The sequence below is a fragment of the Tupaia chinensis genome, unplaced genomic scaffold (genome assembly GCF_000334495.1).
Source record: "Tupaia chinensis unplaced genomic scaffold, TupChi_1.0 Scaffold000131_1, whole genome shotgun sequence".
Taxonomy (NCBI): Eukaryota; Metazoa; Chordata; class Mammalia; order Scandentia; family Tupaiidae; genus Tupaia; species Tupaia belangeri.
The window spans coordinates 771,456-794,850 of record NW_006159600.1 but is presented as its reverse complement, the minus strand read 5'-3'; the positions used below and the strand labels follow the sequence as shown (position 1 = coordinate 794,850).

The 23,395-nt window shown below is 55.3% G+C and overlaps 1 protein-coding gene across 1 annotated transcript; it reads right to left on the bottom strand.

Moving 5' to 3' along the window:
- Window positions 1-7: 7 nt before the first annotated feature.
- CACNG7 (calcium voltage-gated channel auxiliary subunit gamma 7) lies at window positions 8-21,166 on the bottom strand. Its single transcript, XM_006144729.3, has 5 exons — window positions 20,947-21,166; window positions 20,419-20,505; window positions 19,965-20,105; window positions 780-925; window positions 8-476 (listed from the first exon to the last, which is right to left on the bottom strand). The coding sequence occupies exons 1-5, from the start codon at window positions 21,140-21,142 to the stop codon at window positions 219-221; spliced, it is 828 nt and encodes a 275-aa protein (XP_006144791.1). The 5' UTR covers window positions 21,143-21,166; the 3' UTR covers window positions 8-218.
- Between the last annotated feature and the right edge of the window lie 2,229 nt (window positions 21,167-23,395).

Here is a 23,395-nt window from a genome sequence, read left to right as displayed (position 1 = left end):
GTATTCTCTGGTTGGGCGGGGCCAGAGGGGCGGGCAGACGAAGGGGAGGGGTCACCTGGAAGTAGAAGGAACCAATGAAGAGGAGAGATGGGGAAGGGGCGGGGCCGTTGTAACGAGGGAGGCGGGGTCACGGGAAAGAGGGCGGGGCCTGAAGCTGGCGCAGCTTCCTCTGCTGGGAGCCGGGAGTGCGGGAGGCGGCGGGCGCCTGGGGCCGGGCCTCAGCAGGGCGAGGTGGAGATGTGCAGGTGGTCCGGGTACTTGATGGCGGGAGGGTAGTTCTGCGTCATCTGGATGGACACGTCGCTGGAGATGTCGGACGGGCTGCGGCCGCGGCGCCACGCCTCGGGCTGCAGAAACTGGCCGGAGTAGTCGGAGCAGTCGCTGAGCCGCGGGCGGTAGAAGGCAGGGTGCGGACGGTACATCTCCTCCTCCGCGTAGCGCTTGGTGAACAGGTACACCGACATCACGCCCGCCCCCTGCGGACGGCACCGTCAGGTCCCCCAGGCGCCCCCACCGGCCGCCTCTTGCCCCCTCTCCTGGGACCCAAGAATCCAGCCCCAGCCACCCCCTCTCTCAGGACCTAAGAACCAGGGCCCAAAGTCCTCAGGACCCCCCTTCTCAAGACCCGGGAGTCTGGGTCTCCAGTCCCCACCCCAGGAGTTGGCGCTCTCAGGCCCTCCCCAGGACACTGGGGTTGGATGTTCAGCCACCACCTCCCTCATAAGAGTCTCCACCTCCAGCCTCGTCCCGGACCCAAGAATCAGGCCCCGCGACATCACCTCTTTGAGTAAGAAGGAGGAGGCAGCGAAGGCGAAGGACCACCCGTAGCGGTAATGGAAGTACTGCTCGGAGCTGCTGGGCCGGTTCATGACCTCGTCGTTGATGCTGGAGATGTAAAGAACCAGGCCCACCACCAAGGAGAGGCCTGCGGGGGCAGGGGTGCCCGAGTCTGGGCCTTGGGTTGGGGCAGGAGCCCCGAGATGAATCAACTCTCCACCCCAAAGCCTCCACACACAGGTGCCACGGGCCACAGGGACGGCAGAGCTCGCGGAGGTCAGAAGAGGCACTCAACCCACCGGCAGGGCAAAGGAGCCGGACGAAAGCTTCCTGCGCAGGGAAGTCAGGGCGCACTGGCACCACTCCTGGTGGAGGGCCAGAGGGGCACCCTGAGCTGTCCAGCTATGTACCCATAACATGGCTGGAGCCACAGGAAGTTAGCCTGGGAAATATGATGCACCTCAAATATGAGGCTAAGGAGCTTGTCACTGGCTACCGGCGCACTAGGGAGCCATGGAAGGTTTGGAGGGGAGGAAGAACAGGCCCACATCAGGCGTTGGAAGACCCTTTGCGTACTGGCTGGTGGTGGGCACAGGTTTGGAGGGGGACACTGAAAGGGCGCGAGCGGAGCTCGGACTGGATGAGGATTAGCCGCAATAACAGCATCAGTGATAACTAACTACTACCTAGGTCATGGTTTGCCGGGCCCTGTTCTGTGCCGATAAATACATTAACTCGTTCAAGGCTCACAACAACCCTTTGAAGCAGATACTTTTTTAAAAGCTATTTTGCCATAGGGTACATGCAATCACTGGTGAGAAACAGAGAGACACAGAAAGTGAGAAATCACCCCTCACAGGGAATGGCTGCACCACAGTCCCTTCTCCTCCAGTCTCCTCTCGAGATTTTGGGCTCACAAACACAATTTTCAAGCTACCAGGTCTGAGACTCGAACTATGGTCCGCCATGTGAGAGTCTGGCACTTGGCCACCAAGCCATCTGCTGGAACCAGATACAATGATCACCATTTGCAGTTGAGCTAGAGGCCCATGGAGAGAGTGGCGTCGGAGCTGAGCACTTTCACGAGGCAAATCCCACTTCCTCGAGGTGGACTTGCCTTTGAACAGTAGCTCTGCCAAGGGCAGACTTAAGGAGGCTAAAATGTTCCCTGCCATAAATGAATCCAGCTAATCCTTACCAGCATCCTCCCCCAGAATCCTACAAATAAATGCTGTACGCCTGTCACACCCAGAAATAAACCCTGTAAGTCCACATTTCTCCCCGTACCTACAAAAGGGGCCAGGGCACTCTGGCCCATGGACTAAATCCAACCCATTGTCTGTATGACCAACAGCGAAAACTGGCTTCTCCATAACTAAATGGTAGGAAAAAGAGTCAGAAGAATGATATTTAGTGGTACATTAAAAAGTATATGAATTTCATTTGGCAGCTCCCTCAAAACGTTAAAGATAGAATTACCGTACAACCCAGCAATTCCACTCGTAGGTATATGTGCCCAAGAGAATCAGAAACATATGTTCACGCAAAAGTTTTACACGAATGTTTGTAGCAGCCTTACTCATAGTAGCCAAAAACTGGGAGCAGCCCCATGTCCGTCAAGGGATGGGTGCATGCAGACCGATCTGTCCACACAGAGGGCTGCTACTCGCCTGCCAGAGGGGGCCAAGGCTGATTTGTGCTCCCTCAGGGCCGAGCCTGGGAAACCCGCTAAGCAAAAGAAGCCAGATGCAAAAGACCACATAGTGTGTGATCCCCCTGGCACGGAATGTCCAGCATTGGCAAAGCACGCGGGCATGAAGTAGGTCAGCCGGTGCCGGGAAATGGGCTGGGAGGGGGATGGGCGACTGGCTGTTAGACGGCCAGTTTCCTTTCAAGGGTGCTGAAGGGGTGAGATTAACCATGGCAGTGTGTTCACAACCTTGTGAACAACTAAAAAAGCCACGGCCAGCGGGTGGTGTGGTGGTTAAGGCACTGGACACTCCCACACGGTTGACCGTGGTTCGAGTCCTGGACCTGGCTGTTGGCTTTCTCACTTTCCCTCTCTCTCCGTGTCTCTCTCTGGTCAAACTAAAATAAATGAATGAATACATTTAAAAAAAAAATGATGAGGGACCAGCAGTTAGCGTAATGGCTATGTCGCTGGACTCCCATGTAGTCGACTGCAGTTCGAGTCCTGGACCCGGTGGCTTAAACTCATGCCAGGCACGTGTGCGTGCATGCCCAAGATCCCACAGTGTGGCCATCCCTCCTGGGGGGTGATTTCTCGCTTTCTAGCTCTCTGTCTGTCTTGCTGGTGAGCACACGCGCCCTATAGCGAAAACCTCTCCAAAAAGAAAAAAAAAACCCAATGATGAATTTTATGAAATGTAATTTATGTGTCATTTAAACATGAATTTCAAATTTCAGTGGTACAATCTTGTTGGAGGATGGCCATGCCCACTCGTCTCCAAGCTATCTGGGTCTGCTTTTTGCCGCCGTGGCAAGGTAGACGGTTGTGGCAGAGACTGGATGGTCAAAAAGCCTAAAGTACTTACTAGCCGGCTTTTCACAGGAAGCTGACACCATGCTGTCTGCGATCTGGCCTGCCCACCACGTAGCCACTCAGTGCTCCCTTTCCCCTCCCTCTACGCAGGTCACCCGACCTTCTCGCTCTTCCTTCAACATACCAAGTCCTTTCCGCCCAGGGCCTTGTCTTCCTGTGCCATTTTGTTTGTTGTCTTTGTTTTTTTAGAGAGAGAGATTTTTGCGATAGGGCTCATGTGCTCACCAGACAGAGAGACAGAAGTGAGAGATCACTCACTAGGGGGATGGCCACACCACAATCCCTTCTCCTTCATTCTCCTCTTGGAATCTTGGGCACACATGCACGCATGTCTAGAGTGACATTTAGACTGCCCGGTCTGGGACTCAAACCAGGGTCGACTATGTGAGAGTCCAGCAATGTAACCATTTTACCACTGCTGGTCCCTGGTCTTGCTGTTCCTTCTACCTGGAATGCTCTTGCCCTAGATATCTCCATGTCTATCTCCATCATGTTATTTAGATCTCTCCACACTTTTTATATAATTAAATGGAAGAAGATCTCCTATGATCTCCCCATTTAAAAGAAAAAGGCTTGGGGCTGGGAGGTGGCATGGTGGTTGTGGTGCTGGACTCCCTCATGGCTGGCCCAGGTTCAAGTCCTACAACCAAGTCCTGGCTCCAAAATCACAACAAATAAATAGGTAAATAAATAAATATATTTTAATTTTCCAAAAAAAGAGGGAGGGGAACTTGGGGCCAGCAGGGGGCATGGTGTTAAGGTGCTATACTCCCACATGGCTGACCATGGTTCTTGCTTTCTTACTTTCTCTGTCTCTCTCTGGTGAATTAAAATAATAATAAATAAAATTAAGGACCAGCAGTGAGCGTAATGGCTGTCGCTGGTCTCCTATTTGGCCGACCACAGTTCAAGTCCTGGACCCGGTGGCTTAAACTCACGCCGGGCATGCATGCATGTGTGCGTGCCCAAGATCCCGAGAGGAGCACGGAGGAGAAGGGATTGCAGCGTGGCCATCCCCCCTGGGGGGTGATTTCTCGCTTTCTGTCTCTCTGTTTCTTGCTGTCTTTCTGGCAAGCACATGCACCCCATGGCAAAAACCTCTCAAAATAAATAAATAAATAAATAAAAATAAAATTAAAGAAATAATTCTTTAAAAAAAACATAAAGGCTTTCTTAAAATGAGAGCAACGCAAATGAAGACCATGGTTAGATACTACTTCTTACTGTTCAGAGAGTCAGACGGGAAAAAGCTTTGCAGCAGACTGCTTTGGTGAGGCTGGGGGAACAAGTACCCTTACACAGGGGCCTTCAAATCCATAGAAATACATGTTCTGAGAACACTATGCAAACATTTTTTAAATGTCGCATCAAACATGTGCTCTCATCCCATCCATGTGCCTTCTGCAGTCAGCAAAATCTCCGTGCACTTGTCCCTTAACGCAGTAATCGCACCTCTAAGAACTGACCCCGAAGACATCCGTCCACTGACATGAGAAGGCGGATGCACAATCTAATTAACTGCAGCACTTTCAGTCTTTGGAAAATACTGAGAACGGCCTAAATCCTCTTCCATCGAGGACCGGTGAGATGAAGAATGGGCCACCCGGAGCAGAGTGCCAGCACTGAAGGTGAGGGGGAGCAGCTCTGCGGACAGTGAGGCACTCAGCGACAGGTCCCTGCAGAGCAGGCAGGCGAGAAAAACGAGAGAGAGAGAGAGAGAGAGAGAGCTGCCAGGTGCAGGACCTCAACCGTGGTCTGCCATGCAGGAGTCCAGCACCTGTAACCACCACGCCACCTGCTGGCCCCATTTCCGTGTGACTTTACATTTTTTGGGGGGGGAGGGAGAGGTTTTTTGCTATAGGGCATGTGCGCTCTTGAGAAAGACAATAAGAGACAGAGAGACAGAAAGTGAGAAATCACCCCCCGGGGGGATGGCCATGCCACAATCCCTTCTCCTCCATTCTCCTCTCGGGATCTTGGGCACGCACACACACATGCGCCCGGGGTGAGTTTAAACTACCGGGTCCGGGACTCAAACCGAGGTCGACTACATGGGAGTTCAGTGACATAGCCATTATGCCAACTGCTGGTCCCTTAAAAAAATGATTTATTTTGAGGCTGGCAGGTAGCATAATGGTTAGAGATGCTGGACTCCCATATGGCCGATTGCAGTTCAGGTCCCGGACCTGGTGGCTTGCTTTCTTGCTTTCTCTCTCTCTTTCCGTCTCTGTCAAATTAAAAAATAATGATAACAAATGGGATTAAATAAATAAATAATTCTAAGAAAGAAGAAAGAAGCCAGTCGGGAGTATATTTTTTTATTTCAATTTATTTATTTGCATTCAGTTGTTATTATTTTTTATTTTGCTATAGGGCATGTGCGCTCACCAGAGAGTGACAGAGAGAGAGAGGAAAGTAAGAAAGCAAGTCGCCGGGCCCAGGACTCAAACTGTCGATCTGTGAGAGATGATGTGCCTTAACAACCACACCACCTGCTTGCCCATTCTTGTGTGATTTTGACCTTTGGAACTCTGCTAATGTTTTCCACGTTTGTAAAATATAACTGACAAGGGTGTGGGGAAGACTACTGAGCAGAAGCAGGAAGAAATTCATCTCATTTTATACCCAGTGAGAAGTGCTATCGCACTGTGTGGGAGGGCGAAGGAGCAGTATTCCAAGTAACCTGAGTACGATTCTCCACTGACATACCTCAGTCTAAAGACCAAAAGATGTGCAAGGAAGCCTTGAACCTTATGTGGTCGGTTTTTCTGTTGGGGTGGTCTAGGGGTAGCAGTTCTGAAATTAGTTCATTGCATTGCAGCAACTATGTAAACACAGTTTGCATTCCGGATCTGTAGATTCCACATCTGTGGATTCAGCCAATGGAAAATATTTATTAAAAAAGGGGAGGCCAGCAGGTGGCATAGTGGTTAAGATGCTGGGCTTCCTCATGGCCGATTGCGGTTCGAGTCCCAGAACCAGTGGCTTGAAAATCATGCCAGACACAGGACCAGCAGATGGCATAATGGTTACATCGCTGGACTCCCACTTAGTCGACTGCACTTTGAGTCCTGGACCCAGAGGCTTCAAACTCACACCAGGTGCGTGTGCATGCATACCCGAGGTCCCAAGAGGAGAATGAAGGGACTGTAGTGTCACCCTCTGATTTCTCCCTTTCTGTCTCCCTGTCTCTGTCTCTATAGCAAAAATCTCTCTAAAAAAAGAAAAGGAAGCCATGCTGGGTACGTGAACAGGCGTGCCAGGGTCCTGAGAGGAGATGGAGGAGGAGGGATTGCAGCATGGCCAGCCTTCGGGGGTGACTCCTCACTTTCCGTCTCTGTCTCTCTCTGGTGAACACATAAACCCTATGGCAAAAACTTAAAAGTGGGAGGAGTTGCTTCTGTGCTGAACGAGCAGCGACTTCTCTCTCACGTCATTCCCTGAACAGGACGGGCGGCATCTACCGCAGCGTTTCCACTGGACTCGGAACCATGAGTACCCTCGAGACGGTGTAGCATAAGCCCTCTGAGACAATGTGTGTAATTAGTGCCAACGCTGCCTATTTCCTTTTTTAGTGATTATTTTATTTAACTCTATTTATTATTGGTATTGTTTTCCAGTTTGATTGGACAGAGAGAGGGAAAGTGAGAAGGCAAGCCACCAGGTTCGGGACTCGAACGAGGTCAGTCGTGTGGGCGTCCAGCAGCCTTAACCACCGCGCCACCTGCCGGCCCAGTGCTACCCTATTTCGTAGCAGGGACTTGTGCACCCCCAGACTTTGGTACCTGCAGGAGACCCTGAAGCCAGCCGGCCTGGTACAGAGGGCTGGCTGTGCAGGGATGCCTTGTGGCACTAGAGTTTCTCCTGAGAGAAGGACGCTACGAATGCGGAATGGGCTGAGGCAAGCACTGAGCACCCGGGAACCCCGGCTCCTGGTCTCTGCCATCATCCCCCACGGGCCGGGCCAGGGCTCTCAGAGGGCGGTTGCTGTAAGGCCAGGGCAGGGGCAGTACAACTGCTTCCTGTGCCTACCATCCTATAGCAACACACACACACACACACACTCCCAAGAAAGAACGCTCTCAGAGAACAGCGGGAGAGACCCATCTCTCCCGGATGGTGGTGCAGAGGTAAACCCAGTGCTCTGTGAGCATTCCCACCTGGGAAGGCTCCTGGTTCAAGTCCAGAGACCTCCGTGAGTATGTCAGGCAAACACACCTGTGATCCGGGACTGACAGAGGCAGGCCGAGGCTGCAGGGGCAGAACCCTGGTGTGGGTGCTATCTCTCTCTCTCTCTCTCTCTCTCTCTCTTTTCTCTCTCTCTGTCTCTCTCTACTCACAGAAGAAATAAACATATTTTTTTAATTTTTTAAATGATGGGGACACTTTGAAAAAGGACACAGGAATTAGCTTGAAGCGTTTCCTGACAGTCAGACTGGGGACAATTTGAGCATGAAAACGAATAACAGGAGCAATGGCATACAGCAGACTGGATTCTAAACATCTGTGCAAGGGCCGTCAGTGGCATAGTGGTTAATGGGGGTGGTTTCTCACATCCTGCCTCCCGGTCTCTGTCTCTCCAGGAGGTATACATGACATATAGCAAAAATTTCTCAAAAAATATCCAAGTCCATATTGATTTTTTAGAATTATTTATTTTAATTTTATTTATTCACTCATTTTAATTTGACCAGAGAGAGAGAGGGGAAGTGAGAAAGCAAGCCACCAAATCTAGGACTGTGGTCAGTCATTTGGGAGTGTCCAGCACCTTAACCACCATGCCACCTGCTGGTCCCAGTATTTTTTTATTAAGAGAGATTTTTTTCTATAGGGTGTGTGTACTCGTCAGAGAGACAGAAAGCAGGAAATCATCCCCCCATGGAGGATGGCCATGCTGCAGTCCCTTCTCCTCCATTCTCCTCTTGGGATTTTGGGCATGCACGCACATGCGCCCGGCATGAGTTTTAAGAGGCCAGGTCCGGGACTTGAACCAAGGTGGACTACGTGGGAGCCCAGCAGCATAGCCATTATACCATCCGTTGGTCCCATATTGATATGTTTAATAAATAAGTAATAGGAGAGGAGGGTTTCTTCCTGGCAGGAGCATACCAACTTCTACGTGCAGGCAGGGAGAGTCAGAAGACCCGGGTTTGCAAGAGCAGAGGCAGATGCGAATCAGACGAGGACTGGGGCCCTGGCTCGCTGGGCGCAGCATTTTCCGCAGAGGATCTTGGTCGCAAAGAGGTAAAATGCCTCCTTCATCGGGAAGGATTCCGCGGCACAGCCTTTACCAAGCAGTGGGGGCCCACTCCACCGCAGCGTCAGCCTGCCCTGGGCACCTCCTCCCGAGAGGCTGAGCCTGAGCCCGCCACTACTTTCTGGCTCACCTAGGCTCCTGCAGAGGGTGTGTAACCTGAATCCACTCAGAGGACACTGGAGGGCAGGCTGGAAACAGCTGGCTGCCCTCTTCAAAAACAGGACATCAAAGGGGAAGCAGAGGACTCTCAGAGATGTTAGACTAACGGGACGCCGTGCAGAGCTGCGAAGCTAGACGGATCCTGAATCAAGGAAAACAATACTGCAGAAGATGGTGCCGAGAGGCGCGCAGGGCCGGGCCACACGGCCCTCCCTCCGGTGCGTCTGGGCCCAGGACGGCTGAGAGCCGGTAGTCGTGGCAGGAAGCCTGTTGGGTCTCCCTCTCAAGAGAAAATAAATACACCTAAAAAAACAGAAACAAAAACAAAACACCCACACATCCTACACACACGGGGTCTTCAAAAAACTCCTGGGAACTGTACATTATGAAAAAAACTACATGAATTTTAGTATTTTTTTGCACCAAAATAAAGTCATCCTTTAATTCCATTTTCCCACAGACTTTTGGAAGACCTCCCAAACTTCCAAAGGGAAACAGAAAAGGCAAAGACGGCAAAGCGTTAGCAGCTGCTGTAAGGGGGCCGGCAGGTGGTGTGGTGGTTAAGGTACTGGACTCCCACTTGGCAGGTTTGAGTCCCGGGTCAGGCGGCTTGCTTTCTTGCTCTCTCTCTCTCTCTCTCTCTCTCTATCTCTCTCTTGTGAGCACACATGCCCTGTAGCAAAATTTAAAATAATAACAAATCAAATAAATAATTCTTAAAAACTAAAAATACTGCCGTTGGTGGAAAACGTCTGAGTTCACTGCAGTATTTTTGCAAGCTCTCTGTAGGTTTACATATTTTTCTAAGATAAAATGTAGAAACTAAAAACGCATGTCCTCAGACAAGCTTCCAAGGCACCAGCATGTTACCCTGCCAACGACTTCTTGTCGGACAGAGAGACCTGCCTGTCAGTGGGGAGCCCTGACGGACAGCCTGTCACCGTCACCGAGGGCTCCCAGGGACAGTCTGCCGACCTCTGCTCCCTGAGTGGGGCGGTGCCCAGAGTCAGCAGCGCCTCTCCCTCCCTGCCAACCACGCTTAACCTGAGTGCCATCCATCCTCTAGACACTCCTGACCTCCAGGTCGCAGACGGTACACGCAAAGGGGAGCGAAGCCGACCACGGCGTGAACAGCTAGACAGATCCAGGGTGCAGGGCGCGGTACATGCTACCCTGCCCCGAGGCCTCTAGCGGACAGCGGCAGGCATCGGCTGGCCACCCCAGGTCAGTCCTGACGTGAGGGAGATGGCCGACGTTACGGGCCGGACGCACGCGGCGGGATGTAGACAGCGCCCCCATGCAGAAAGCAGAGACACAGCTGGAAGTCTACGTCTGCTAGGCCGCGGACCAGGAAGCAGAGGCGGGCCCGCAGTTAAACCCCAGCACGGAAACGCGCCTGCGAAGTCCGGAGTGTGGGAATTCTACACAACAGATGAGAAAAACTAGGAGGGACCACTTTGAATGAGAGGCTTCAGAGACCTATCAACCAGGCGCGCGCAGCATCCGGCCAGACTGCAGCAGAGGGCTGTGTAAGAGGCCCTTGGTAGGCCGCTAGGGAAGGCTGGGCGCCGCCTGGGGCGAGACGGCTCAGGCAGTTCTTAATTGTTCGGGCTGGCTGATGACATCGTGGCTCTAGTAAATAAGAGTACTTGTAGCTCAGAAATATTTGCAAATAAACGCATTAGTGTCGGAGACTGGCTTTATTCTATTTTTTAATTGTTTAAAATTTTGCCAGAGGCCGCATGTGCTTGCTGGAGAGAGAGGGAAAGGGGGAAAGCGATAAAGCACCCCCCGATGGGGCACGATTATGCTGCAATCCCTTCTCTTCCACCTTTCCCTCCTTTTTGAGGATTTTGGATATACACACACACACGCACGCACGCATGCCTGGCTTGTTTTTTGAACTGCTGGGTCCAGGACTCAAACAGCTCAGTCAGCCATGTGGATCCAGCCCTCTTAACCACCAGGCCATGGGCTGACCCAAATTCTTCTTTATTTTTAAACTTGCCGGAGGGTGTGTGTGCTGACCAAGGAGAGAGAGAGAGGGAGACACCACCCCACAATAGGGTGTGGCCCCATCTCCATCCCTGGTCCTCCATCTCTCCATCCCACCCACACACTAGGCACATGTGTGTGCGTGCCCAGTGGGCAGACACGCACACTGCCACAAGCTGAAACCTAGGAAAGCCCCTTAGCCACTCTCTCCTTCCTACTCCATGCTGAAGCCTCTCTCCTCCACCCTCCTCGCTCTGAACTCCACAGTGCCTCCAGCCCCGGGACTCACGTGGCGTGTGAGAAGAGCTGCACGTGGTTACCCTGTGGACGCGCCGGAGACAAGCCCTGCACGAGCAGAGGAGTGCCAGGGGACCCGGGAGCCACGTGCACACGGGCACCTGACTCGGCACAGGGGTGGTCTCCACTCCTCTCTCATTGATCAGGGATGGCCACTCCCACGTCGGGGCCACGGCACTTCCTGAGTCCCTCGTGAATCTAAGCCTCCTCGTGCACCCCCCAGCTCCTTGCCCGGGCTCAGGACTTCTATTTTTTTCCCAGAGTTTTCTCTAGGCCATATGCACTCACCACAAAGAGACAGAGAGAGGGGAAAGTGAGAAATCACCCCCAGGGGGTTGGCCATGCTGCAACCCCTTCTCTCCTGTTCTCCTCTTGGAATTTTGGGCACACAAGCACATGCACCCAGTACGAGTTTCAAGTCGCCGGGTCTGGGACTCAAACCATGCGGCTGTCCATGTGGGACCCAGCATCTCACCCACCAGCATGCCACCTGCAGACCCACGGGCCTTATGCTTTAAGCCTGTACTGTCACCCTCCAATCCTTACCTCCCTGCTTCAGATACTGGTTCTTCCTTTCATTTTTAATTAAATGTTTTTGAATTATTTAACTTTATTTAACTTTATTTATGCATTTATTTATTTATTTTAATTTACCCAGAGAGGGATAGAGTGAGAGAAAGAGAGAGAGAGCACGTGCACGAGAGAAAGTGAGAAAGCAAGTCGCCCGGTCCGGGACTCAGACCACAGTCGGCCACGTGGGAGTCCTGCGTCCTTAGTCACCACGTCACCTGCCAGCCCCTGGTTATTTCTTCTTTTTTTTAAGTTTATTAATTGATTTATTTTAATGCATGAGCTAGAGAGAGAGAAGACGAGCACCCCAATGGGGCTTCACACTACGATCCCTCCCCAGCCCTTCCCAGCCAGCCAGGATCGCGGGCACACGTGTGCCCAGCCTGTGCACGGCAGCAGGGCCTGCAGCCAGCTCTTCCCCGGGGCTCCTCGCACTGCAGAGGACGCTGGCTCTCTCTGAAGCCCAGACTCGGTCTGCCCCTGCTCGAAACTGCCATGACTCCTCCCTGCCTTACTGTGACCCACGCTCATAGTGGTTATGGTAACAGACCCACTCCACAAGAGAATCAGGACTGGGGTTTGATGAAAGACACTTCCCACAAAAAGGGACTTTTCTCTTTGCTCAGGAATAGTGTCATTCTTTCCCCTCTCTGGCCTGTGCACGGCGGCCCTGCCTCCAGGACTAAGCTGCTTCCCCTTTCCCTCTCCTCTTTTCCTCCCTCCCTTCCTGTTTTCCATCTCTGCTGTCCTGATCCCCCCTTGGCGCCCTCAGCTACGTCTGCTTCCTGAGAGCACAGTAGGGGAGAGTCGCCACAGGCAGCACCGGCAGGGGGCGTGGTGGCTGAAGGCGCTGGACTCTCACATGGCCGGCCGTGGTTCCAGTCCAGATCCGGCAGCTTGCTTCTCTCTCTCCCTCTCTCTCTCTCTCTTGCTCTGTCCTTCTCTGGTCAAGTTTAAATAAATAAATAGATAAATAGATAAATAAATAGATAAATAGATAAACAGATAGATAAAGAAAGAAAGAAAGAAAGAAAGAAGAAAGAAAGAAAGAAAGAAAGAAAGAAAGAAAGAAAGAAAGAAAGAAAGAAAGAAAGAAAGAAAGAAAGAAAGAAAGAAAGAAAGAAAAGAAAGAAGAAAGAAAGAAATAAAGAAAGAAAAAGAGAGAAAGAAAAAAGAAAGAAAGAGAGAGAGAAAGTAAGTTAAATTAAAAAAGAAAGAAAGAAAAAAAAAACCACCTACATTCCAACTGGACAGACCCAGCTCCGGAACAATGGCATTTCAGTACCACGGAGAGCTACCCGCGCACGGCTCAGTCCTTTCCAGGCCGTAGTGCTCCTCCCACCAGCGCGCGAGGCACTTTCTCGCTTGAAAATGCTCCCTCACCCTTAGATGTCACCTCCTCTTGGGGCTCCTCCCTGGTCTCTGTCCCTCTCCCTGCGCTGTGTCAGGTTAAAGCCCCCTCCCTTTTCTCAATACCTGAGCTGTCCCTCGTCCCTGCCAACGCCAGGTCCCCCGGGGGAGCGCCCCCAGGGAAGGCGGTGCAGCAGCAGCTCATGGGGCTCTGCAGACAGGGAGAGCGTTTGAAGAGGTCCCTGCTCTTCCGGAAGGAGACAGAAAAGGAGCAGGAGGACGGTGGCGACACCCGGGGCCACTCACTGACGGGAAAGCAGCTCTCAGGGAAAGGTCTGAGCCCTGTGAGAACCAAGACCGCGGAAGCTTCCAGGTCTGCATCCAGAGACCTCACCAGCACTCCGAGCACACGTGTGCCCCGATCCAGGCCCGGCTGAGGCCGGAGGTGGAGCCCCGGGGTGTCAAGACCCTGTGGAGGTCTCTCTCTGACGTACGTAAGGCTCAGCGCGTCCTCAGGGCCAAGGACACGGCTGGGCTGCACGATCTGATGAGTGCGGATCGGGCTGAGGCCCGGGGCTGCGGGAGCATGTGTGGACATGCCTCTCGCGCCAGGAAAGAAAATCGATGCTGCCCCCTTTCCAGCCACACCCAGCCAGCCGTCTGGCGCTATGGATTTTCCGTCGATAACCCTCGCAGCCATGCACGGACCTTGCGTGGCTGCCCGCCGCCGCAGCCTCCTCCACTGCCCCTTTGCAGACCCTCCCTCAGTTCATGCCCAAAGCTGGCACCCAGGTGTGACCCTACTGCTCCCCTGCCCGGACCCTCTGCTCTCTCCAGAGCGGAGCGCCAGCCCCCAGTGTCCAGACGTGGTAACCCAGCTCCCTCGCGGACCCGTCCCCTCACAGAACCAAACTGGTTCCCAGAGCCACTCAGCCACTGTGCCGGTACCTACGCCCTTAACCTCTCCTTGCAAATCGCCTTTGCTTTTATGATTTTTTTTTATTGCCAGAGGGTGCGTGCACTGGCCAGAGAGCGAGAGAGCAGGGAAGAGCATCTCTCGACATTGTGGGGCCCTGCTGCCATCGCCCCCACTGCCTCCGCCCTGCCGAGGTTCGGGGCATGTGTGCCCGTGCGCTCAGAACGTTTCTCAGGCTGCTGGTGCCGACTTAAGCCGCGGTTGTCCGTGTGAGACCAGCTCCCTTACCCACCAGGCCACAGCGCAGGCCCTCTCCCTGTGATGTTTCACTTTGTGGGCAGCACGGGGTCATGGTGACGAACCCCCGGGGGGACCCTGCTTCCACCACTGCCAGTGCTTCTGCTTCCTCAGTGGTGAAAATGGGGCGTGACCAGCATCTACCTTCCAGGGTGTGACGATTTCCGGCTGCCGGGTAAGGCAGGCTGTTACCTCGACCACGACTGCCCCATCACTCGTCCCACACGTCCACGCGTGGGTTCATTCTAAACCACCGCGTGCCACGCCCCCACATGGCAGCCAGGCGCTGGCTCGGGCCCTTTGCATCATGGTCTGGACCCTGGCTAGGCAAACTGCGATTTGGCCCACTGCCCATTTTTGTATGGCTGGGAGCTAGGCATGGTTTTTACCTTTTTTTTTTTTTGGAGAGGATTTTGCTATAGGGGATGTGCGCTCACAAAGACAGAAAGACAGAGACAGAAAGTGAGAAATCACCCTCCAGGGGGGAAGGCCACACCACAATCCCTTCTCCTCCACTCTCCTTCAGGGATCTTGGGCATGCACGCACACACGCCCAACGTGAGTTTAAGCCACCAGGTCTGGGATTTGAACCACCGTCAACTACATGGGAGTCCAGCGACATAGCCTTTACACCATCTGCTGGTCCCCGGTTTTTACAATTTTTAAAGGGGAGAGAACAAAAGAACATTTTGTGTACATGAGACTTACACTGAATTCAAACTTCAGGGCCCATAAATAGAACGTGATTAGCATGCGGCCACTCCCCGCCCTTACACTCGGCAGTGGGTGCACCTTAACAGCTTAGTCACGCGGCAACGACGCGGCGGGGTCGAGCCAGGCCCCATGCTCCCCGAGCCTAAAATATGCCTCTCTGACAACTTCACCAGCACAGGCCTGGCCCATCCCGTGGTAGGATTTGAACCCAGGCCTGTAAATTCATCGTTCATGCCTTTGGCCAATATACCACACCAGCCTGAAAGCACACGATGGGGGACCAGCAGGTGGCACGGTGGCTAAGGTGCTGACACTCCCACATGGCCGACCACGGTTTGAGTCCCAGACCTGATGGCTTGCTTTCTCACTTTCCCTCTCTCTCTTTCTCTGTCTCTCTCTCTGGTCTAATTAACATAAGCAAATGAATAAATGAAATTAAATAAATAATTCTTTAAAGAAGAAAGAAAGAGAGCACAGGATGCCATGGGGTGGCCCCAGAAGTCCATGAAATGAACTCGGGGCAGGCAGTGGGGTTCGACTCTCCCAGATTTCTCCAGCCAGCCCTGACCACGCCATTGGTCCCTGCCTCGACCGCGGGCGGCCAGTCCCTGCACGGTCACAGGGGCGTGGGTTTTAGACTCGGAGTGCCTTGGTGTCCAGGGCCAGGCGGGTGCAACAGTACTGTGAGTGGACACACGTGATCACGTCCCAGAACCCCCTGCACGTGGTGGGTGTGCACACGTGTGTGTGGGCACACGCATCCTGTGACCCAGGCTGGCCGAGACGGGGTGGGTTGCAGCACGAAACCTACTGAGATCCTCTGTCTCTTCGTGGGAAAAAGCACTTTTTTAAAAAAGAATGCCCTCAATCTTAATCCCAGTTCTGCCATTCACCGTGTGTCACCTCTTCAGCCCCTGCTGCTATTTCTGTCACCTGCAGACAATGGGACTTTCCTCGTCATGTCTTGGGTGGGCTGAACACAGATCTCCCCGCTATCTACGCTCACCCCACTTTCCCCCCTAGGCCACTATTTTTCCCTCCGAAAGACACCGAGACCGTTCGGCTTGGACACTCAGGCTCCGGACAGTCTGCACGTCTTATTTTAGCTGTGTCTGGCCCCACGAGCCATGACTGGAGTTTAAACAAAGGTCGCACCCTCGTTTCCTTGGAAAAGGTCTTGTCGGGTAGGATGAAGTCACGGGGGTGGCTTAGCCTGGAGGAGGCGGGGTGAGCAGCAGCTGGGACGGAGAAGGGACGAGCTGAAGACTTGCTCCAAGCAGCTGCATAGCCGGCCGACGAGAGCAAGTGTGAGCGTGAGAGCGAGAGCGAGCGTGAGAGCGAGAGCGAGTGTGAGAGCGAGCATGAGAACGAGCGCGAGAGCGAGAGCGTGAGAGCAAAAGCGAGCACAAGAGAGAGTGCAAGAGCGAGCGTGAGAGCGCGAGAGCGAGAGCGAGTGTGAGAGCGAGAGAGTGAGAGCGAGTGTGAGAGCAAGAGAGCGTGAGAGTGAGCGTGAGAGCGAGAGTGAGAGCGAGTGTGAGAGCGAGAGCGAGCATGAGAGAGTGCGAGAGTGAGAGCGAGTGTGAGAGCAAGAGAGCATGAGAGCGAGAGCGAGTGTGAGAGCGAGAGAGTGAGAGCGAGTGTGAGAGCAAGAGAGCGTGAGAGCGAGCGTGAGAGCGAGAGAGCGTGAGAGAGCGCGAGAGTGAGAGCGAGTGTGAGAGCGAGCATGAGAGAGAGCGCGAGAGCGAGAGCGAGAGAGCAAAAGCGAGCACAAGAGAGAGTGCAAGAGCGAGCGTGAGAGAGCGCGAGAGCGAGTGTGAGAGCGAGAGAGCATGAGAGCGAGTGTGAGAGCGAGAGCGAGCACGAGAGCGAGAGAGCGTGAGAGAGCGCAAGAGCGAGTGTGAGCGCGAGTGCGAGAGCGAGCGTGAGAGCGAGAGTGAGTGTGAGAGCGAGAGAGCATGAGAGCAAGCATGAGAGCGAGCGTGAGAGCGAGAGCGAGCACGAGAGCGAGCGTGAGAGCGAGAGCGCGTGAGAGCAAGAGTGAGCACAAGAGAGAGTGCAAGAGCGAGCGTGAGAGAGCGCGAGAGCGAGTGTGAGAGCTAGTGTGAGAGCGAGAGAGCATGAGAGCAAGCGTGAGAGCGAGTGTGAGAGCGAATGTGAGAGCGAGTGTGAGCGCGAGTGCGAGAGCGAGCGTGAGAGCAAGAGCGAGTGTGAGAGCGAGCGTGAGAGCGAGCGCGAGAGAGAGCGCGAGAGCGAACGTGAGAGAGCGCGAGAGCGAGTGTGAGAGCGAGAGAGCATGAGAGCAAGCGTGAGAGCAAGCGTGAGAGCGAGAGCGAGCACGAGAGCGAGAGAGCGTGAGAGAGCACGAGAGTGAGAGCGAGCGTGAGAGAGAGCGCGAGAGCAAGAGCGAGAGCGAGAGAGCAAAAGTGAGCACAAGAGAGAGTGCGAGAGCGAGCATGAGAGAGCGCGAGAGCGAGAGCGAGTGTGAGAGCAAGTGTGAGAGCGAGAGAGCATGAGAGCGAGAGAGCGTGAGAGAGCACGAGAGCGAGAGCGAGTGTGAGCGAGAGCGCGAGAGCAAGAGCGAGAGCGAGAGAGCAAAAGTGAGCACAAGAGAGAGTGCGAGAGCGAGCATGAGAGAGCGCGAGAGCGAGAGCGAGTGTGAGAGCAAGTGTGAGAGCGAGAGAGCATGAGAGCGAGAGAGCGTGAGAGAGCACGAGAGCGAGAGCGAGTGTGAGCGCGAGTGCGAGAGCGAGCGTGAGAGCGAGCGTGAGAGCGAGAGCGAGTGTGAGAGCGAGAGAGCATGAGAGCAAGCGTGAGAGCGAGAGCGAGCACGAAAGCGAGCGTGAGAGCGAGAGCGTGAGAGCGTGAGCATCAGAGAGTGAGAGCGAGCGCAAGCATGAGAGAGAACGTGAGAGCGAGTGCGAGCGAGAGAGTGAGAGTGAGAGCGAGCATGAGAGTGAGAGCGACCGTTAGAGCGAGCATGAGAGTGAGAGCGAGCGTGAGAGTGAGTGTGAGTGAGCGTGAGAGAGAGCGAGTGTGAGAGCGAACATGAGAATGAGAGCGAGAGCGACCGTGAGAGCGAGAGTGAGCGTGAGAGTGAGCGTGAGAGAGAGCGAGTGTGAGAGCGACCATGAGAGCAAGGGTGAGAGAGCGTGAGAGCGAGCGTGAGAGTGAGCGTGAGAAAGAGCAAGTGTGAGAGCGAACATGAGAGTGAGAGTGAGAGCGAGAGCGGGCATGAGAGTGAGAGTGAGAGCGAGAGCGGGCATGAGAGCGAGAGCGAGCGTGAGAGCGAGAGTGAGCGTGAGAGCGAGAGCGAGAGCGAGCGTGAGAGCGAGAGCGAGCGTGAGAGCGAGCGAGCGCAAGCGGAGGGCACGTTCTGGGGACCAAATGGAGGTGAGACAGCAGCAGGGTTTGTTCAGGAAACAGCACCCGAATGACAAGGGCTTGAATGACAAGGGCTTGATGTGCGCGTAATTAGCCGGGAGCTAGCCTGGACTGAGTGGGAGAACTGAGTCAGGATGGCCTGGAGGGATGAGTTTGCACTGAGCGGTCTGAGCTGAGCGGAGTCGGCCTGGCTGCGGTGAACTGGGCTGAAAAGAACTCCACCCCGGAACTCTGCGCGCTGGTCCCCCGGCTCCAGCGGATGCTGGTACCCCGGCAACCCCCAACAGTCCCGGCCGCCCGCCCTGTCAGCCAGTGTGATAACCCCAGGTAGAGCTGTCACCAGGTGGGTGTGAGATCACGCATGCAAAAGAGCCTTGCGCCGCAGCGGCAGGAAGGAGGGACTGTACGCAACTCGCGTCTGGCCACCGGCGCAGCTGGAGCAGCGTGCTGGGCCTGAAACCGACTTGGACATACGTCCAGAGAGGAAGCGGATTGCAGGATGGCTAGAAAGGGAGACGGGCTGCCGGACAGTGCAGTATAGACATACGGGGATGGCGGGCTCTGAGTGAGGGGTACGAGCGTCCTCAAAAAGTTCATGGAAGGGGCCAGCAGCTGGCGTGGTGGTTAAGGTGCTGGACTCCCACATGGACAACTATGGTTCAAATCCCAAAACTGGCGGCTTGCTTCCTCGCTCTCCCTCTCTCTCTGTCTCTGTCTCTCTCTGTTTAAATTGAATGCAACTACTACTAATAATAAATAAAATTAAATAATTTTTTAAAACTTAAAAAGTGTACATTATGAGAAGAACTATGCGTGACTTTGACAATTTTCCACACCAAAACAGACTGGCTTGGGGCCATCAGGTGGTGTGGTGGTGAAGGCACCAGACTCTCACTTGGCCAACCATGGTTTGAGTCCTGGACTGAGTGGCTTAAAATCACACTGGGCACATGTTCCTGCGTGTCCAAAACACTGAGAGGAGAATGAAGGAGCAGGGATTACAACGTAGCCATGGGGGTGGGGGGATCTCTCACTTTGTTTTTCTCCCTCTGTCTCTCCAGCAAACACACACCCCCTATGGCAAAATCCCTAAAAAAAAAAAAAAACGAAAGCAGACTCGGCATTAATTCCTCTTCCAGGGACATTTTAAAGTCTCCTCGAATGAGCATGCACCGCAACATTCTTCTCTGTTTGACAAAATTTAGAATAAAATGTTTCACAGAAGACAAAGAGCCTTGTAAACGGTTCATCGCTAAAATATCAGCGGTGGTTAAAAATACAGCCCCGGGGGCGAGCCGCGTGAGTGCTTCCCGGCTCTGCGTGTGCCAGTGGCCGGCAGGGCAGGTGACTCCATCCCGAGCGCTTCCCAGGGCCCAGGCGCCGTGACCGGCACCGCCCCACAGGGTACCGAGCCTCAGACCCGAGCGGCACCGGCACCGGCACCGGCACCGGCACCGGCACCGGCACCGACCAGACCAGCACAGCAAGCACTGGCTGGACCTGCTAAGGAAAGCCCGCGGTGCGGTGGACTGGCCAGCTCTGCTTCTCGGGGAGGAAAGCGGCGCTCAGAGAGGTTCTGCAACGCTCCCCAGGTCACACAGCACGGGCGGACTTCCTAAGCCAAAGAGAGAGCGAGCCTCCTGGAACCTGGAGCAGCCCCAGCCCACGAGACCTTCACTTGGGCTCACCCGACAGGATGAAGAAGATGCCGGAAACGAAGGCCAGAATGGTCCTCTGCGGGCGGATGTGGCCGATGTTGCTGATGACGAAGGCGGTGAACACGAGGAAGAGACTGACCATGGGGAAGGGAGTGGCGGTGCGCACCGTCTCTGGGGAAGGGCACAGGAGGGGCGGGGTGAGGGGCACATCACGGGTGGAACACCCCACCCCCGGACCTCTTCCCTGTCCCCTGCCACCGGCCCAGCCCCGTGGCCCCTCCCCCTCCTCCCACGCCTCTCGGCAGACCCCGCCCCTTTCCTGCCGACTCCTCCCGCTGCCCCGCCCCTTCGCCTTACTCTGGCTCTGCCTTCTTCCCAGCGTGCACGACTGCCCTGGACCCCACCCCACCCTGGTCCTGCCCTGTCCCCAGGACCCACGCTGTGACTGCTCCCTTGCCGCCTGGACCCCCTCGCATCCCCTCACTCAGAATGTTCTCCGTGTTTTCCGTCACCAAGTTGATCTCTGGTTCAAGGAAGTACTCCGAGGCCACGCAGCGACCCTTCTCCCGACCTGGGGCAGATCAAAAGGTGGGGTGAGTGTCCTAAGGTCTAGAGAGGCCCTGGGGCAGGACGACAGGGAGACGCCGGGATGGGGACCCCGGCCCAGCCCACATGTGGGCGGGGAAGGGCTGGGAGCGCCTCTGGAGAGCTGCCCCAAAGACCACTGCACGGTGAGGACGGGGCTGGGACCCCGGGTCTAAGCGGAAGGCGTTCTGTGGACGGGACTCTGGTCTCTTAGAAGGGTAAGGTCTGGGGGGCCAGGGTCCTAAATGGAAGGGGAGGTCCTGGGAGTCCTGAATTATGTTTTCCACCCTAGTCCATCCTGGAACTGTCCAAAGGGAGTGAGGGGCTGCACCCTGGGGCTCCTGGCAGAAACCTCCAGAGAGAAGAGAATGAAGCTGTGCGCGAGGCCCCGGCCGGGCAGGCTGAGAGGCGGCGGTGAGGGCCGTACCTGCAAAGAAGCAGACTCGCCAGAGGCCGGCGTGCAGCGCCATCTTGACCTCGGTGGTCTGGTTCTGCGGCAGCACCGTGCCCTCCTCCATGTACAGCCAGTAGTCCGTGCTGACCGCGATGCCCACCAGCAGCAGGCCGCACGCCCCGAACACGCTGCTCAGCAGGGTAAGGGCGCGGCTGCTGCAGTGACTCATCCTCAGCGGCGGGGGGCGCCCTGCGGGGCCTGTGGGGGACACAGTGTGGTAGAGAACCCCACGGGCCTGCCAGAGTCCCCAGCCCCAGGCAGCAACCCGTGACGCTGACCCTGACCAAAGGCACCAACTCCAGGGCCAGTGTCTCAGAGCCGACCTGTCTTGACCCATGACCTCAACCCTGGACTCTGACCAGACTCCAGATCAGCCCCCTCCCACTCGGGACCAGGCTTCCCAGTCCTGCAACCTGCACACCCCTGAGTAAGATCTCCAACCACAGCCTTCTGCCCAGATCCAGAGATTAAACTTTTTTATTTTTTTTTGCTATAGGGCACATACACTCCCCCAAGAGAGAGAGACAGAGAGAGGGAAAGTGAGAAATCCCCACCCCCCCAGGGAGGATGGCCACACCACAGTCCCTTCTCCTCCATTCTCTTGGGATTTTGGACACACACGCGCACATGCCCAGCAAATTTTTTAAGCTACCGGGTCTGGAATGCAAACTGTATAGTTAGCCATGTGGGTCCTTGACCGCCACGCCACCGCCTGGCCCCAGAGACTGAATCTTGGCCCCCAAATATCATGACTCTGACTAGAAATTCTAATTCCAGAATCCCGATACCAGAATCAGCCCCGTCCAACCTAACCTTGTGCCCTGGCCTGTGACCCTAACCTTCACAAATCAGATTCCACCACAGTCCCTAACCTTGAGCTTGGGACGGTGACTCAGAAACGGTTATACAGATCAGCGACGTCAACCCTGGGACCTGGTATCCCCGAACCCCCTTCAAAGCCCCTAATTGTGAGCAGGAGCCCCACCGCGTCAGCTCTGAGCTGGGCGTAGATCAGAGGCTGGACACGGGGCTTGAACCGTGCAAATGAGGTGCAGGTGGCCGTCCACACCCTGCTGCCCTGCCATCTCTCCTCCAACCCTGTCTCCGAACCGTACCACAGAGTCCCCACAGGGGGCCCCTAAGCAAGGACCCCTACCCCCACACCCCGGTCTCGGACCCTTGACCTCAGATCCCACCTAAGCTTAAACTCTTAGACTTTAACTCTTAAACTCTTGACCCCAACACCCAGTTCTAACACTGAGAACTTGATCCTGTGCCTTGACCTCATTCGGAAGCCCAGTCTGAGGTCACAGCCCACGGCTGAGAGACACTATTCCAGAGCCCTTGGAGATCCAGGCAGGCCCCTGGCCCTGGGCTGCTGGAACTCCGGCAGGCGGCTGGAGCCCAGAGCACAAGAACCAGGCCCTTGACTAGACTCTAGATGCCAAACGCCAAGCTGGGACCCTCCAGCCCGGCATCTCGATCAGAGCTCCCAGGTCAAACAAGAGCCCTCAGCCTGCACAGTGCTGAGGAACCAGCGCTCTGAACCCCAACATCCCAGTAAGGGAAGCTGGCCCCGGCCCTGGCACATGGCTGCCAGACTCAGGCTATGCCTTCCCACCAAGACCCCATCCAACAACCAACGTGAAAAACAGACGCCCTGACCCGGACGTCCACCCAGGACACCCCAGTTCCTGGCTGTGGCCTCCCGCAGTCCAGTGGGAAAGCGGAACACTCCAACTGCACCTCAAGGACTCCAAGCCCTCTGTCCACAGTCCCACGCCCCCCCAGAAGAACCGCACGACCACTCCACGGAATGCAGGCGCCCGCTCACCACAGCCCTCCACCCCCCCAGCACCCACGAGCCATCTTCCTGCACTCCCGAACTGGTTACCGAGACCCGAGACTCCACCTTTCTTAACCAGAATCCTTGCCGCTCCGGATTCTGCCCCGCCCCAGTAGAAGCCCTGGAGTCGGGCACCCCTGCCCCAGCACGCGCAGCCCCACCCCCACTCAGCCTCCTGGGGGACTCCGGCTGGAGCCTGACACAGGCCTGCCGCCCCCCACGCCGTGGCCCCCCGCTCCCTCCCGGGGTCTCAGCCTGGACACAGGCACCGTCAACCCTGACGCCCAGCCGCCCCGTCCAGGTAGTGACCGCTGCCCGTCGCCCTCTGGGGCCTGGCCCATCCTCACCCTCCCTGCTTTCCCTTTAAGCCCGCCTCCTTCCTCGTCCCAATTCCTTGTCCCCTACACGCCCGCCCCGCCTCCACCAGCCCCTCCTCCTCGGGGACCCTCCCCCAGGCCTGGAACCCCCTCTCCCCCCTCGGGAGCCCAGCTTCTCCTGGGCTCCGGCATTCGCGTCCCCGAGGTCCCATTCTTCAAGTCCCAAGTCCAAACTCCATCTCCTCTTCCCCCCTTTCTG